We start from the raw sequence: 15,520 nt of genomic DNA, 5'->3' as shown, positions 1-15,520 counted from the left end.
CACAGTGTTCCCGGAGAGCAGGGCCCCTACATGAGTGACAATGGGAAATCAAACGAGGGGGGCATGGTGACTTGGGCCTGTCATCCCAGCACTCAGGAGGCTGAGGCAGTAGTGATCGTGGTGAATTTGAGGCCAGCCTGGGCTACACAGTGAGACCCTGTCTCAAAACAAACCAAACCAAAATAAATAAATAAACAAGCCAAGTTTAGAGAATACCACCCCATATATATTAGACATGGGAATTCAAACCCAAGTCTTCGCAGGCTTGATTTCCTGGAGTACCGTTTTGCTCAAATGCATGCGGGAGAGGTGTCTCATCCTTTCCGGAAGCTAACTCTACCTTCTTCCTCCTCCTGCTCCTGTCTGGAAACAGAAGCCATGCAGGGCAAAGCCACCCCAGCCAAGGCACCACAGTAGTGGCCAATTCCGGGACTGCACACCTGTGGCCTTAGATTCTTCTCAGTTTTGATTTTCTTCCCTGTAGTACTAGAGAGTGAACCCAGGACTTTTACACTGAGCTTCTCCCCAGTCCCTTTTGCTCTTTAATTTTGAGACAGGGTCTCGCTAAGTTGCTAAATTGCACACCCTGGGCTTGGCCTTTCCATAGTCCTGTCTCAGCCTCCCAGAGTGCCAGGGCTTACAGTATTGGGAAGGGTTGGCTTTGCTTCTCAGTTGTAGTGTGGTTGGGAAACCCCAAAACCCTGCAAGGGAAAGGGCCTATGGGTAGCAGAAAGAAAAGCTCATAAAGAAAACAATATATCCATAAACGAGTACCGCTCAGCCTTAAAAAGGAATGAAATTGCCAGGTGTGGTGGCACACGCCTATAGTCCCAGCACTCAGGAGGCTGAGAGAGGAGGATCACTGACTTCCAGGCAGCCTGAACTGTAATATCATGACAGCCTGTCTCAGAAAACAAATAAATATAAAGTGGTGAAAATTTCAGGTTTTGTGTGTTTACTAAGGTAAAAAAAAATCTTTTTACAAAATTATCTTTCAGAGTTTTTCGTTTTTGCAGTACTAGGGATCAAACCCAGGGGCGGCTTCCTTAGTTCTTGTTTTTATTTTGAGACACGGTCTGGCTAGGTAGCCTCCAAGTTGTGATCCTCCTGCCTCAGCCTCTCAGACTGCTGGGATTACAAGCCTTCAACCACTACTCAGATGCCAACCCTCAGCAGTGTCTGGCACACACGGAATGCTGAGCAGCTCTGGGCAAAGTTCCCTCCACCCGGGCTCGGTTTCCCGCTCTGGTTGGGGACACAGGTGCGTTGGCGCGGGGTTGAGGCCAAGTTCAACGCGGGCCCCTCCAGGGGCTGCGGCCCAGCCGTTTGGGCTCCGGAGCGCGGGGCGGGGATTGGGATGTTGCCAAGGAAGTTCCGGGAAGGGGCAGAGTCTGCTGTCTTCCGGACCAATCGTGAGGTAGATGTCAAAACTGGCGCGGAAAACGAAGGGAGGAAACTACAGGGCGGTGTAGGGAAGGGAGCAGCCGCAGAGCCTGGCCCCGAAGGGGGCCGGGGGACGGCGCCTCACACCCTGCCTATTTCTTTTTTTGGTACTGGGAATTGAATCCGGGGCCTTCACACTGAGCTACATCCCCAACCCCTTTAATTTTTTTTTTTTTTTTGAGACAGGATCTCACTAAGTCACCCCAGGCTGGGCTCGAATTTGCGGATCTTCCTGCCTCAGCCTTCCAGAGTGCTGGCCTCACAGGCCTATGTCACCAGGCCTGGCTCCCCCTCCCCTTCCTGTTCCGAGTTTTTACAATGGATAGGTGTTATTTTAGTGATCAGGCAATAATTAAACATGAGGCCATCATTTTTGGCTACTTCCTAGAGTTACTGAGTATGGCAGGAGCTAAACAGAGCTACCCGAAGCAGCACTTTGGATATTGATTATAGGAAACCGGAATGTGAGTTAGGTATTGCACTGGAATTGTCAGATCTGATAATGGTTTTATCAGCCACGGAGTTATCAGTGAGAACATCCACTCCCTGACTTGGGTGCTGAAATATGCAAGTGAAACCAAACACGTCTGCCAGTTGCTTTAAACAAATGGTGCTGGGCCGAAGAGTTACTTGTCCCTGGGTAAGAGGCGATTTCTAACGCTAAGGTGAGGCTTTGAACCCGGGTATGTACACTTTAGGCGGTGGCAGGGAGCAGGATGAGGAAGCATCTTCCCTCCCCACCCTCGATTTATCTAGAAGGGGCTTTGTGCTGTTGTGGGATCTTTCCCGGTTAATCATTTCTTCCCTCGACCTTAATGTTTCGTTCTCTTCATTTATTTCCTGCATTTTGCCCCGCGGAGGGCAAATGTGGCTGACAAATCAGAAAGCCACGTCGAAAGAGAAACTGTCCCAGAGTCCCGGTCCCGGACTCTCCTCCAGAGTTTGAAAACCCCCTTCAGGCTATTCTGACGTCCAGTGAGTCGGAAATGAGCTTCTAGCTAGTCAGTGATTCTCTAAACTCTTCCACATTTGTTCAGCTTGCAATTTTTAAAACAAGCAGGACCCGGACGGAGGACAGTAGTCTGACGAGAGACAGGGCAGAAACCTGCACCAAGGGCCCTGCCTGTCATTTAGCTTTAAGGTTTACAAAGAACTGCACTGGGGCCGGGGATTTAGCTCAGTGGTTTCGCCGCCTGCTGCGCAAGCGCAAGGACCCAAGTTCCATCTCCGGTACCAAAAACTAAAAAGATAAAAAAAAAAAACGAACAAAAATCTGCACTGTCATCAGTGGTCTCCGCACTTTATTAACCTCAAGGGGCGGGTTACAAGTCCCAGGTCACCAGTGGGGACCCCAGACCCTTAAGAAATCAGGTCACCCGTCCAAGTCCCGGCACCTGGGTCCCTACGTCGGGCTGCACGGTCCTCAAGCCCGATCTGGGGACCCTTGCACCCTACCCGGGGACACCGATCCGAGTGGTGGCAGCGACCCCTCCCCACAGCCAGGCATCCACAGGAACCCCGTGCGCAAAGCCCTCTGCCCTACCCGGCTGGAAGACGCTTTCCGAACTGTGGGGCGGGGACGTACTCAGACTCTTTTGTGCGGGCCCGCGGGACGGGTGCCTGCTTCCTTGCAGGGTCCTGTGCGCCCGCGCGCTTGAATCTCCCGCGCTGCACGTGGCCCAGTTGGACCAATGGGAAGCGCCGCTTTCCCGGCCACTCCCTCTCGCGGCTAGTGGCGCGCGGCGGGGATTTAAACCGCGCAGCGCGCGCGCGCGGGTAGCTCAAACCGGGATCCAGTCTTCTCGCTCCTCACTGCCCCTGCGAAGAGTCATGCTCTCGGTCCGCGCCCCGCTCGCCACCATTACGGACCAGCAGCAGCTGCAGCTGTCGCCCCTAAAGGGACTCAACCTGGCCGACAAGGAGAACACACCCCCGTCCCTCAGCGGGACCCGAGTCCTGGCCAGCAAGACCGCGCGGAGGATCTTCCAGGAGCCCGCGGAGCCGGTGAGTGACGTGCGCGCGGGGCCGGCCGGCAGGGGGCTTCCGGAGCCCGCTCTTGGCGCCAAAGCGCTTTGTCTCCCCGGCTGCCTGCCCAGCACCCCTTTCCCGCCAAAGGGTCCCCTCACTGGGGCGCCCCGCTTTCTCCATCCGGACATCGCATCCACCCGGGGGTGCGCGTCTCCGGAGGCCACCTGCAGAGGTGCTGTAACAGCTCACCTGCATCCACGCGGCCACGCGAGATTGCGACAGTTGGAATGCTTGGCCTGGGAAAAGGGCAATTTTCTATGGTTTTATTTTTGGTTTTTGTTTTTCCTGTTTTTTGAGACAGGGTCTCGCTATGTGGTTCAGGCTGGTCTTGAACTCACTATGTTGCCCAGGCTGGCCTCGAACTCTTGGAGATCGTCCTTCCTCCCCTTCCCCCTAGTGAATGCTAGGATTACAGGCATGAAACCACCATGCCCGGCATCCATAGGTTTTGTGGTTATTTTCTTCCCCAACAACAGAAGAGTAAGGGACTTGCCCCCAGTGTGGAGGATGAACCGCTGCTGAGAGAGAACCCCCGACGCTTTGTGATCTTTCCTATCGAGTACCATGATATTTGGCAGATGTATAAGAAAGCCGAGGCCTCCTTTTGGACGGCTGAGGAGGTAAGCAGGTTCAGGGACTGTCCTGCCAGGTGAGGATGGCTTGTTTGAAGTGCACACCCGTTCCTCTAGGGGTGCTTGCCCTAGGGTGGGACCGGGTATAGTTGGCGAAGGGAATAGTGCCTTAAGGAGTACAGTGATCCAGTAGTGTGGTGGACAGACCTACGAGAAAATTTGGAAGTGCTTGTGTAAGCTCCTTCCTTGAATATCTCTCCTTTATATTAAAATCGTGAACTTCTAATCCCACAGGTGGATCTTTCCAAAGACGTCCAGCACTGGGAAGCACTAAAGCCTGAGGAGAGATATTTTATTTCACATGTCCTGGCTTTCTTTGCTGCCAGCGATGGCATAGTCAATGAGAATCTGGTGAGCTCACCCCCCACAAAATCTAATTCACTCGAAGGTCTATGGTAGTATGCTTTTCTCATGTCTTTCATTTTTCCAGGCTATGACTGTGTCTAAGCTAGAGTTTGTATTACGTGGCATTTCCTGTTTTACAATCCATATTGCAGTTTTCCTTCCTCATGTTTTTGCCCCACTGAAAGGACAGCATGAGCTTACTGCTAGGAGCCCTCACATTTACTCTCCTTTCTTTTGTTTTTTTTTTCCTGGTACCAGGGATCAAACTCAGGACCTTGCGCTTGCCAGGCAGGCGTGGCACCACTGAGCTCCATCCCTGGCACATTTACTCTCCTTTCATGGCTTTCCAGGGTTGCATATGTCTTGTAAATGAATTCTTTTTTTTTTTTGGTACCGGGAATCAAACTCGGGAACTTGTGCTTTCTCGAAGCAGGCAGCGGTTGTAAATGAATTCTTGAAATGAGTTAAGAATGAATCAATGAAATGTTAACAGAAACCGTATAAAATAGGAGATAGCTATTTTTTGATCTGTAAATTGAGTGTATGATATAAAATGTTGAGCTTTAACACAGAACTGCAAAGAGTTGTATTAACTATATATGAAAGCAAACCTGTATATGAGGGGAAGGAGGATGCTGGGGACTGTACTCAGGGCCTTCACGCTGAGCCACATCCCTAGCCCATTTGTCTTGTACCTGTCATTAACTTGCCAGGGCTGGGCTGGAACATGCGACCCTTCCTGCCTCAGGGAAAGAGTGCTGGGACTACAGGCATGCCCCAGCATGCCTGGCGAGCAAAGCTTTTAATAGTCCTAAGGAATGTAGTCATTCTACTGGTATTCATTGTCTGCCCTGTGTTGTGTCGGGTGGTTTCTCACATTTAACTTGGATGTTTTATTACCACTAGGTGGAGCGATTTAGCCAAGAAGTTCAGATTACAGAAGCCCGCTGTTTCTATGGCTTCCAAATTGCCATGGAAAACATACATTCTGAAATGTACAGTCTCCTTATTGACACTTACATTAAGGACTCCAAAGAAAGGTGAGGCTCAGATGGGATCCTGTACCTCTTAGAGGCACTAATCCTTACTTTATTTCAACTATTTTAGTGCAATAGGAGTAAATAGGATTCTAGAATGACTAAGCAGGCTGTCCCCAGACATTTCTAGCTCCCGTGGTCAGGTCTGCTTTGAGCAAGGGGCTTAAATTCATTTTCTTAGCTGTTACATAGCACAGGTGGCACAGCGAGGGAAGCTTAGGGTGGGGTGATATTGGGGCACTGGGAGCAGGGTAGCTGAAGGCCTGTTTAACGGGGAAGGGATTGAGTGGAACGGAGGCACGATTAGAAATGGGCTGTGTGCGCAGGCGTACGCACCACAGTCAGCTTTAGGCCAAGAGCCTTGTGTGGAATGGAAGGACTTTGATGAGTTTACTTTATAGTTTTAATTATTATAGAGTGGTAGGTAGTCTTGGGGATCGATGGGTTTTTTTATTAGTCCATGTTTGCAGTACATGGCGATTACATTCACCATGGAGAGTTGATGTGTACATTGCTTGTCTTAACTCTCTCTCCGCCCTGTGTCTTGGTGGGGCTGTCTGTTTAACAGTCAGCATAACAGCTAAGATTTTATGGTTCTGCAAATTGAAAGAAGGTGGGGCCTATGAACTTTAATCAGGACTTGAAATAATTAAGCCAATCAGTACCGTGACTATAATGGCCTGTTTTAGCATGAGTAGACCTTGGAGTTTGCTATGAAGCAAGGAACACCCACCTATGTTTGTGTTAGTGTAAGTCACATAAGAGTTGAGATTTTTAAAATCTGGAGGGAAAAGCCAGTCGGTAGAAAGGAAATTGCAGTTTGATGCCTGCCTTTGGGGAGAAAATTGGCAAATGCTCAACAATTTGGTCTTCACCCAGGACTGTTACTTAGAAGGCACGGCTAACTCTCTGACCCTGCAGGGAGTTTCTCTTTAACGCCATCGAGACCATGCCCTGCGTGAAGAAGAAGGCGGACTGGGCCTTGCGCTGGATTGGGGACAAAGAGGCCACCTATGGTAAGGACACCCAGGCCTCCATACAGCAGAGCCTCGTTTTGTAAGCAGAGTTACCATGAGCACACGGTTGCTCACTAGGGACGTTTTGGTGTTGACTTACAGGAGAGCGTGTGGTCGCCTTTGCTGCCGTGGAAGGGATCTTCTTTTCCGGTTCTTTTGCGTCAATCTTCTGGCTCAAGAAACGGGGACTAATGCCTGGCCTCACCTTTTCCAACGAACTTATTAGCAGAGACGAGGTGAGTCTCAGCCTGCACCCCTGACGTGCGGCTCGTAGGAACACGTTTGTGTTTTCTGGACCCAGGATGTTCAGGTTGTGTTACATCCACGTTGAATGTGGGAGTTCGTATCCCTGGAATCAGCAGATGAGGCTGTGTGTTTGTTTTGCAATATGAGGACAACCCAAGACCTTTGCACTGAGCTAGATCCTCAATTTGAGGCAGGGTCTTGCTAAGCTGCCCGGGTTGGGCTCAAACTTGGAATCCTCCTGCCTCACCCTTCCAGAGTGCTGGGATGACAGGTGTGCATCACCATGACCCGCAAGTGTCCTTGAATTCTTCCAGGGCTTGCACTGTGACTTTGCCTGCCTGATGTTCAAGCACCTCGTGCACAAACCCTCAGAGCAGAGAGTGAAGGAGATCATTATCAACGCCGTCAGGATCGAGCAGGTGGGCGAGGCAGGCGGTCCCCTGCGCTGGTGAGGACTCTGCTTTGTGCTTCCAGTGCTCAGAGCTGTGTTCTCTTTGTAGGAGTTCCTCACCGAGGCCTTGCCTGTGAAGCTCATCGGGATGAACTGCACTTTAATGAAGCAGTACATCGAATTCGTGGCTGACAGGCTTATGCTAGAACTGGGGTTCAACAAGGTAAGGCACCACCCCGACCCTTCTGCTTCTCTGGAAGTTGGTGTTATACATTTGTATCTTTGTATTGCTTTTTTTTTCTTGGTACTGTGGATCGAACTGAGGACCTTGCGCTTGCCAGGCAGGCGCGACACCACTGAGGTAAATCCTCGGCCCTTATTGCTTGGTTTTTTGAGACAGGGTCTCACTATGTAGTTCAGGATGGCCTTGAGCTTGCAGTGATCCTGCCTCAGCCTCCATTTATTTATTTATTTTTGTATTTAGGTTTTTCGTGTGGAAAATCCATTTGACTTCATGGAGAATATTTCTCTGGAAGGGAAGACGAACTTCTTTGAGAAGAGAGTAGGCGAATATCAGAGGATGGGAGTTATGTCCAGTCCCATGGAGAATTCTTTTACTTTGGATGCTGACTTTTAAAAGAACTGGAGATATGCTCTTATTTTGCTGATTTTTTTCCCTTTGTCATTGAAAAAAAAAATCAGCTAAAGTAAATCAACCAGCTACACCAGGCATTGTCCACATTGTTCATTAATGGCACCTGTAAAACTGTGTAGCTACCTCAACCAGTCCTGTTTACTAACAGTGCTAGCAGTGTCATCTAGAGAAGGACATTTAAGCCCAGCCCCCTGGATTCTTTGGAAGATTGGGTCCTGCTTTGCTAGCAACTGGTGGCTGTGACACTGCCATAGCACTACAGTGAGGGGACCCCGGCAGCTGACAGCGGGATTAAACACGGTCCCGGGCAGATGAGGCTGGTAGCCTCGCTGCTCGCACCCAGGCTAAAGTTTACTGAACTGGTGGTAAATCAGATGGGCACTTTACACACGAATCAGAAACTGTACTGTCCAGGGGGAAGCCTGATAGAAGTGCAAAAGTGTTGTTTCCTACAAATGGTAGCTAAGGCGAAATTTACTAAGTGACTGAAAGAAGGTAATTTGTGTTGACTAAACATGTAATTTGCAAGCTTTTTAATGAATTGAAATCCTTTTTACTTTTGAAGTCAGTTCTGGGCAAATCTACACCAAGTGTGCAGTGCTCAGAGGAGATGAGGGTGTGATTTCTCCTGAAACAGGTGCTCCTAAAAGTGTTGCTTCTTCTGATTTTGTTTGCTAGTAGGTAATGTTGAGATCTGATCTATTTATAGTTTATCCATGTCTCTTCAATTAGGATTTTTTTTTTTTACTATATGCATCTTTTTCAGATATTACCTACTTCATACTTTGTAAAAAGTCACCTAGTATTATCTTAATGAGACAGATATCCTAATGAGACATATCTTAACCAGACATTGCTCGCTGCAGTTCTAACATTTGCCTAACTACATGTCGCCTGGCAAATTCTCAACTGAATAGAAAACTAGTGGTATGTGAGCTGTTCATATCTGCTCCATTCAGATACTAATTTTAGATGGAGCTATAAACTAACAGACACAGCTCAGGGCGAGTTTCAATCTGCCTTTCTATGGGAGGAAAGCCAAGATGTTCATGGGAACGGGTGGGAGACTGACTTGATTTGTGACCCCCCCCCCCCCAAGTTCACTGCTTGTGTTCCCTGTTGGTTGTTGGAGCCCTGGTCAGATTTCATTTATTGTATTTGAACTCCTGTAATACAAGACTTGTTTCCTGTTTCTGTTTTTTAAGTTATTGTTACATAAAGCAAATAAATGCAAGATATACGATCTCACACCTGTGTGGCACAGAATGAACAGCCCGCCATGCTTGTCTCGAACCTCCAGTGTTGGGGCTCGAACCTCCAATGTTGGGGTCCGGCTCCCAGGTTCCGCTGCCACCAGCTCAGTTGTTTTCCTGCCCAATAAGATCGCCCCTGATCTGTTTGGGAAACAGTTTTTAGCCTAAAGCATTTTGAAATCTCTTCAAGTTGATTATTGCCCAAGTGTGAAGTGACTAAAATAAAACTGTTCTTATGTCAGTTCTTTGGTAACATTTACATTTCAATTCAGGAAAAAAGTAATTTCTGGCCAGGCATGCCGGTGCACACCTGTCATCCCAGCACTCAGGAGGCTGAGGCAGGAGGATTGCCACGAGTTTGAGGCCAGCCTGGGCTACGTAGTGGGACCCTGCCTCAACCTCCCGAAGAAAAAGGTAACCTCCACGGTGGTTCATAAGAGTATTGGCTTTTTATCACTTTTGGGAAGATTCTCCTGCCTGTTGAGATATGAAGTGTGCAGACAACCAGGAAGGCGTGGAAAGTTTCAAAGGCCCATCCGCACGAGATTTGTGGAGCTAGGGCCGTTTCACTTTCTTTTTTTCTTTTCTGCCCTGCTGGGGATGGAAACCAAGGCTTCCACACTGAGCTGCATCTGTGGCCTTTTTAAAATTTTTATTTTGAGACAAGGTCTCACTACGTCACTTAAGTTGCCCAGGCTGAGCTTGAACTTGATCCTCCTGCCTCAGCCTCCCAAGTGTGCCATCAGGCCCAGGTAATCTGACATTGTTAAGACAAAGTTCCCATAGAGTCCTATCCACTGCCCAAAGTGTGCAGTCCTAGGGCTTTTAGTGTGTTCAGCCACCCCCTGTGGCTCTTCCTCCACCCTAGAGAGACCTGTGGCCTTCAGTCCCCTGTCCCTGCACAGCCTACATATGCTTTCCGCCCCACTGCCGTTTCAGGATCCATAGGCTTTGACAGGTCACAAGCCTGGGTTCAAACTTTCAATCCTCCTGCCTCAGCCTCCTGTGGTGACAGCTCTGAGGGATCAAGCTGCTGTCCCCTCCCTCCCTTCTGCCAAATTGGTCTGAACCGCACCCCATCCCTACCCTCCCTCCACGGTGGGGTTGGGCTGGGGTTGGGCGTCTCCTGCTCTGGGCTCAGCCTTCAGGTGCACAGAGCCCCAGGCAGAGATCTCCGGGGCTGATGTTCCTCGTGCGGCCAGGAGGGGGTGCGCGCCTCCCCGCGTTCCTGAACCCAGCAGGCTGTGCCTGCTCCCTCTCCTCCCCTGGCTGTGGCACTAGGGGTTGAACCCACAGCCCTTTTTGAGACAAGGTCTCATTAACTTGCTAAATTGCCCAGGCTGGAATTGAACTTGCCATCCTGCCTCAGCCTCCTAGAGTGCAGGGATTACAGGTGTGCACCACCCCATCCAGCTGGAATTCCATTTTTAACACCTCAGCTGTTGGGAACTTGCAGGACTTCTTCCTTCTGAGGAGAAGGCATCTTGGCTTCCATAGAAGCCAGGAGGTCATCTTGGCCCAGCAAGGTCAGGAAGTGGGGATTGGGGTTTGTTCCCTGGGAGAGACCCCAGCGTCCCTGTCATGTGCTGTGGGTGGTGTGGCCACAGCCTGGTGCATGTATGCCTGACTTGTGGGACTCAGGAAGCCAGGGTGGAGCCCAGGTGGAGTGGTGGGGAGACTTGGGAGGGACAAGAGGATGCCCCCGGGTCCCGCCCCCGCACTTCGTGGCCCTCACCCTGGGCAGCCTGCCCCCTCCCTTCCATTCTCTTTCTTTTGGGTTTTTTTTTTGCAAAATACGCTGCTCCCAAGCCCGGGCATTGATTTCCTGTCTCCCTACATGGTTTAGACCTGCGGTTTGAGCTGCATTGGCTTGGAGCAGGATGTGGCAGGACCAGCTCCTCTGTCAGATCCAGGAGCCTGGGGGGAAACGGCCCAGGGTGGATGGAGGCAGCTCCAGGCCAAATGTGGCTCCCTGTGGGGGTGCATCCTGTCCCCAGTGGACAGTTCCGGCAGGAACTGCTCAGGATCCAGAACAGGGTTTCATCACTCAGACAGCCGTGTGGTGTCTGAAAGCCATTTCATTAAATGTTGCTTGGAATCAAAATAGAAATCACATCTCTGGGACGAAGCCCACAGCGTGGGAGCCAGGCTCCAGGCTGAGCGGTGGTGTCTCGAGGTGGTGGTGGGACTGAGCCTGCTGGGTCCTCGGGGCTGGTCCTCCCTGTCCCTCCCTGTCCCCATCACTAAAATCTGACACCCCCCCCATGTGCCGTGAGAGGCCCACAGGCCGTCTGTGCCACCCTGTTCAGGATGGCGGATGGGCAGTGAGCACAAAGTGCCCCCTCCCCTTTCTGAGAGCTTTGCTGTGATGCCCAGGCTGCTCTCAAACTGCTGAGCTCTAATGATCCTCCTGCCTCAGCCTCCTGAGTGGCTAGGACAGCAGTCACAAGCCCTTGTGCCTGGCTGTCACCTTTCCTCTCAGGTGGCCTCTTTCCTGGGTGCACCCTCTTTCTCAGAACTAGGAAAGAACTAGGAAACCAAAGCGGATACCTGGGCACAGGGCCTGGCCTGGCACTTTGAGAGCCATGTTCTGTCAGCTAGGCTGGGGGCTCTGGCTCTAGGGCTCGGGGTGGCCCTGTGTCTGCCTAATGTCCCCAGCCTGAACCTTCTGTCTGCCTAGGCAGCCACCCTGGCAGAGAGGCCTTTGTTTTGGAGACAGAGTCTTGTTATGTAGTTCAGGCTGGCCTTGAACTCACTGTGTAGCCCAGGTTGGCATCACACGTGCAGGGATCCACCTGCCTCAGCCTCCTGAGTGATGGGAGCACAGGCATGTGCCACCACCTGGCCCTCAGACCCCTTGGCCATTTTCTGTCTGCTCTGACCTCTACCCCACTGACAGGCAGCCACTGTCTGCTTAGTCTGCATTTTCTGTGGCTGTGCAGTAACAGAATCCCCCCACGCTTTCCTCCTGTGTCTGGAGTGTGTCTTGTCCCTGTGTGTGGCTGGTTTACAGCCGCCGTGTGACAGTGTCCTCCCCTGGCCACTTCAGAGGCCAGGCAGCGGGGCTTCCAGTCCTTGCAGTGATGATCAAGTGGCCAGGTTCGCTCAGGCACTGACCTTCCTGCCTTCAGGTGGGTGGCGGGCCCCAGGGCAGGGCCATTTAACTGCTTAGCACCTTCCCAGGGGGCACTTCTCTGCCCAGGGCATAGGAGGCCACCTGTGTGTGCCAATGTTGGTGTGGCTGGCTCATACATCTTGGCTGTCCTTGTGGGTGGCTAGTGCACGCTCCCCTTTTTCTGGGGGGGATACTGGGGATCAAACCTGGGGCCTTCACGCTGAGCTACATCTCTGGCCCATTTAAAAAAAATTTTTGAGACTAGGTCTTGCTAAATTGCCTAGGCTGGGATCCACCTTGAGATCCTCCGGCCTCAGCCTCCTGAGTGCTGGAATGGCAGGCATCTGCTGCAGAGCCTGCTGAGGGACAGTTTTAGATGTTGGAGTGTAAGACACAATGCGGAAGACAGGGGGCATCTGAGCTCAGCTGTCCCAGGTTTGAGAATTTCCTCAAAAGCCCCAGGGCAAGGTGCTACGTGGAAGAAACACACAGGGTGTAATCCCAGGACTCTGGCGGCTGAGGCAGGAGGATTATGGGTGAGTTTTTGGCCAACCAGGGCTACATAGGGAGAACCTGTCTCAAAAAAACAAAAGTTGGCGGGCCGGGGATTTAGCTCAGTGGTTTCACCGCCTGCTGTGCAAGCGCAAGGACCTGAGTTTGATCCCTGGTGCCAAAAAAAAAAGTTGGGAATTTAGCTCAGTGGTGTGGCCGCCTGCCTCGAAAGTGCAAGGTTCTGAGTTCGATCCCCAATACCAAAACAAAACAAAAAAGTAGGACTGACAGTGTCCCCTGGCTGCAAGGACAGAGACAGAACAAAACTTCGGGGATGCCCACAGCAGTGTACCCACATGAAGGCCACGGGTGGCACTGGGTGCTTTGGGAGACCCAGGCCCCTGTGACCTTGTCCTGAAAGAGGCCCATGCTTTCAGATGAGGGCAGGACTTCATGTCTGGGAGAAAGTAGTCCAGTGCTTGTCACAGCTCTGTTGCTCATTGTCAATGGGAAAAATACGGTTTATACATCAGCTACGTAGAGTTTGTCCAACGTGAGTCTTCCCTTCTAGCTCATTTAGGAGCAGGTGCTGGCATGGCAGGGAGGTTTCTGAGCTGGGTGCGAGGAGGGGTTCCGGATACCTCTGGGGGGACACCCAGCCTCCAGCTCCAGGCATTAGCAGCTCATTAGGCAAACGGTCACAGTTCAAGTGCGAAGGCTGTGCCAGGTAAACTTGAGTCACCCAAGCTTTTCACCAGGTTTGCAGCAGCAGGGGGTGAAGTCCCCAAGGAGGAGGGCCTGAGTCACTGTGCCCTGGGGCTGGGTCCCTTGACCCAGCCTGGTTCTCTCTGTACCCTGCACCATGTGAGGGAGGGTCTGTCCCCAGCTGGGGGCTTCCGTTGTCCCATGTGACTGTGGCCCAGGCTCACCTTTTCCTCTTGCTAGCTTGCCTGTTCTGGGCAGGTCTGGGACCTCTAACCCCCAGTTTCCTCCTCTGTAAAATGGGTTCCAAGTACAGCTGAGAGCTGGCACGGGCCTGTGATTCCAGCACGCTGGGAGGCTGAGAGGCTGAGGCAGGAGGATGGAAAGTTCGAGCCCAGCCTGGGGAACTTAGCAGCGAAGTAAGACCCCGACTCAAAGTTAAAAAAAGGGGGCTGCTCAAAAGGAGAAAAGACGCTCATCCCCTGTGCCTTCCCACAGGGACCCAGGGCCGTCAGCTTCGCTTCCCCCACGGGTGACATGGGTGGAGGCGTGCTGAGGTGCTGGCATTGACCTGGGCCTGCTGTGACAGGAGGGGTCTGTCTCACTGCCCCTCCCTCCTGACCTCCTGCGCCAGGGCTGAGCTCTGGCTCTGTCCTCCCTGTCACTGGCTCCTCAGGTGCCACCAAGCTTGCCGACGAGGGCACTGAGGGTTCTGTCGAGGCAGCCACACGAGTCTCTCCTCACCCCAAGTGCCTGTCCTGGGTCATCCGACAGCCACACCTACAGCCTGAGGTCATCAGTAAGAGCTCGCTGTATGCCTCTTCTCAGAGACAGCACCCAGAGAGAGGGGCACCACCAGCCCACTCCTGTGCTCACCAAGGGTCGCACCTCACTCCCAGTGCCAGGGATGAACTGCCTGGGCTCCCGTGGGTTCAAACAAAACCAGAGGATGCGCTCAGCTGGCCTGGACTGTGCTCAGCCTTGTGTCCACGGGGGTCACCGTGTCGCTGTGGGGGCCAGGACTCTTGGCCTTCACTGCAGTGGAGAGGTCTCCACTGTTCGAAGATCCTACAGTTTGCTCATTCGGCTCCTGACCCACATTTATGGCACTGCCATTTTTAGAATTATGAATAATACAATTAGAGGGAGTGAGTAGCTCCATTTTATTCACTCCCTAAACCAGCCCTGCATGGGGGATGGCGCCGCCGCTGAAGATTTCCATGTCTAATGTGGGATCTCAAGCGTCCCAGCAGGTCTATTCATTTATTAGGCTTTTTTGAGACAGGGTCTCACTATGTAGCCCAGGCTGGCCTTGAACTCTCAGCAATCCTCCTGCCTCAGCCTCCCGAGTGCTGGGATTACAGGCTTGTGCCATGCCTGGATGTTCCTTCTTAGGGTTCCACTCTTTTAGCTTACAAGTGGCCTGGCCAGGAATTGAACCTGCATCTTTCTACCCCTTTGCGCTGCCTGCCTTCTGGGGATTTAGCAGAGTGGTGGGACCAGGGGTGTATCTTTCCGACCCCGGCCCTCCATATCTTCCGCTCTCTGATCAGCAGTCTTCTCTTGGCCCTTCCCGTGGAAGAGCTTACCCAGCTCAGTTCTGTCCGCCCAGGACTCAGAGCCCTTCCTCCCCTCAGCTTCCAACCCCCAGGATGAGATTAAATACAATTGCAGGGGTCTGTGCTTGCTAATTTCATTTTCTGTGTCTGGGGTAATGGGGCCTCTTGAACTCATTATGCGAATGTCAATTCAAATAACGAGCATCTTAGCGTGCGGCCCGAGCGCTGGCGCGGGCTCTCTGTAGGAACCTGGGTGCATCGCGGGTCAGCGGGGAACACGCTGAGGCTGACACAGACCCCGACCCCAAGTGGGCGGCTGGGTGGAGAGCTCCCCCCATCTTGGCCGTCGGAAAACCAACACACTGTAGGAAGCGCGTCTCGCGGCCGGCGGCTGGCTTCTTCCTCCATCAGTCATTCACAGCACTCTTGTCGGTTTCCAAAGGGCACCAAATCCGGCCCAAGTGTTTACATCCCGGGAGGCAGGGGAGGTCGGGCAGGGTCCGTACGAGCCACTTTCCCGGGCTTGAGCAGGTGAAGAGCTGTGACGTGGACGCCAGGCGCTCCGGAAGGGCGGGGCCGGGAGGGGTTTCCAGCCCGAGGTTTAAC

General features: G+C 52.1%; 1 protein-coding gene across 1 annotated transcript; it reads left to right on the top strand.

Moving 5' to 3' along the window:
- Positions 1 to 3,205: 3,205 nt before the first annotated feature.
- Positions 3,206 to 9,287, top strand: Rrm2 (ribonucleotide reductase regulatory subunit M2). Its single transcript, XM_004869967.3, has 9 exons — positions 3,206 to 3,447; positions 3,948 to 4,091; positions 4,338 to 4,454; positions 5,355 to 5,488; positions 6,407 to 6,501; positions 6,604 to 6,737; positions 7,062 to 7,166; positions 7,248 to 7,361; positions 7,623 to 9,287. The coding sequence occupies exons 1-9, from the start codon at positions 3,274 to 3,276 to the stop codon at positions 7,773 to 7,775; spliced, it is 1,170 nt and encodes a 389-aa protein (XP_004870024.1). The 5' UTR covers positions 3,206 to 3,273; the 3' UTR covers positions 7,776 to 9,287.
- The last annotated feature ends 6,233 nt before the right edge of the window (positions 9,288 to 15,520 follow it).

This window comes from Heterocephalus glaber, unplaced genomic scaffold, assembly GCF_053883595.1.
Source record: "Heterocephalus glaber isolate CG9 unplaced genomic scaffold, H.glaber_assembly_v1.0 deba00001724, whole genome shotgun sequence".
NCBI classification, from domain to species: domain Eukaryota; kingdom Metazoa; phylum Chordata; class Mammalia; order Rodentia; family Bathyergidae; genus Heterocephalus; species Heterocephalus glaber.
Note: the sequence above shows the minus strand (reverse complement) of the source record. Positions and strands in the feature narration are given on the sequence as shown.

Coding starts and splice junctions, on each gene's coding strand:
- Rrm2 (XM_004869967.3), top strand. CDS start 3,274: ATGCTCTCGGTCCGCGCCCCGCTCGCCACCATTACGGACCAGCAGCAG. Junction 3,448..3,947: donor TCCAGGAGCCCGCGGAGCCG/GTGAGTGACGTG, acceptor CCCCAACAACAG/AAGAGTAAGGGACTTGCCCC. Junction 6,502..6,603: donor GGACAAAGAGGCCACCTATG/GTAAGGACACCC, acceptor GTTGACTTACAG/GAGAGCGTGTGGTCGCCTTT.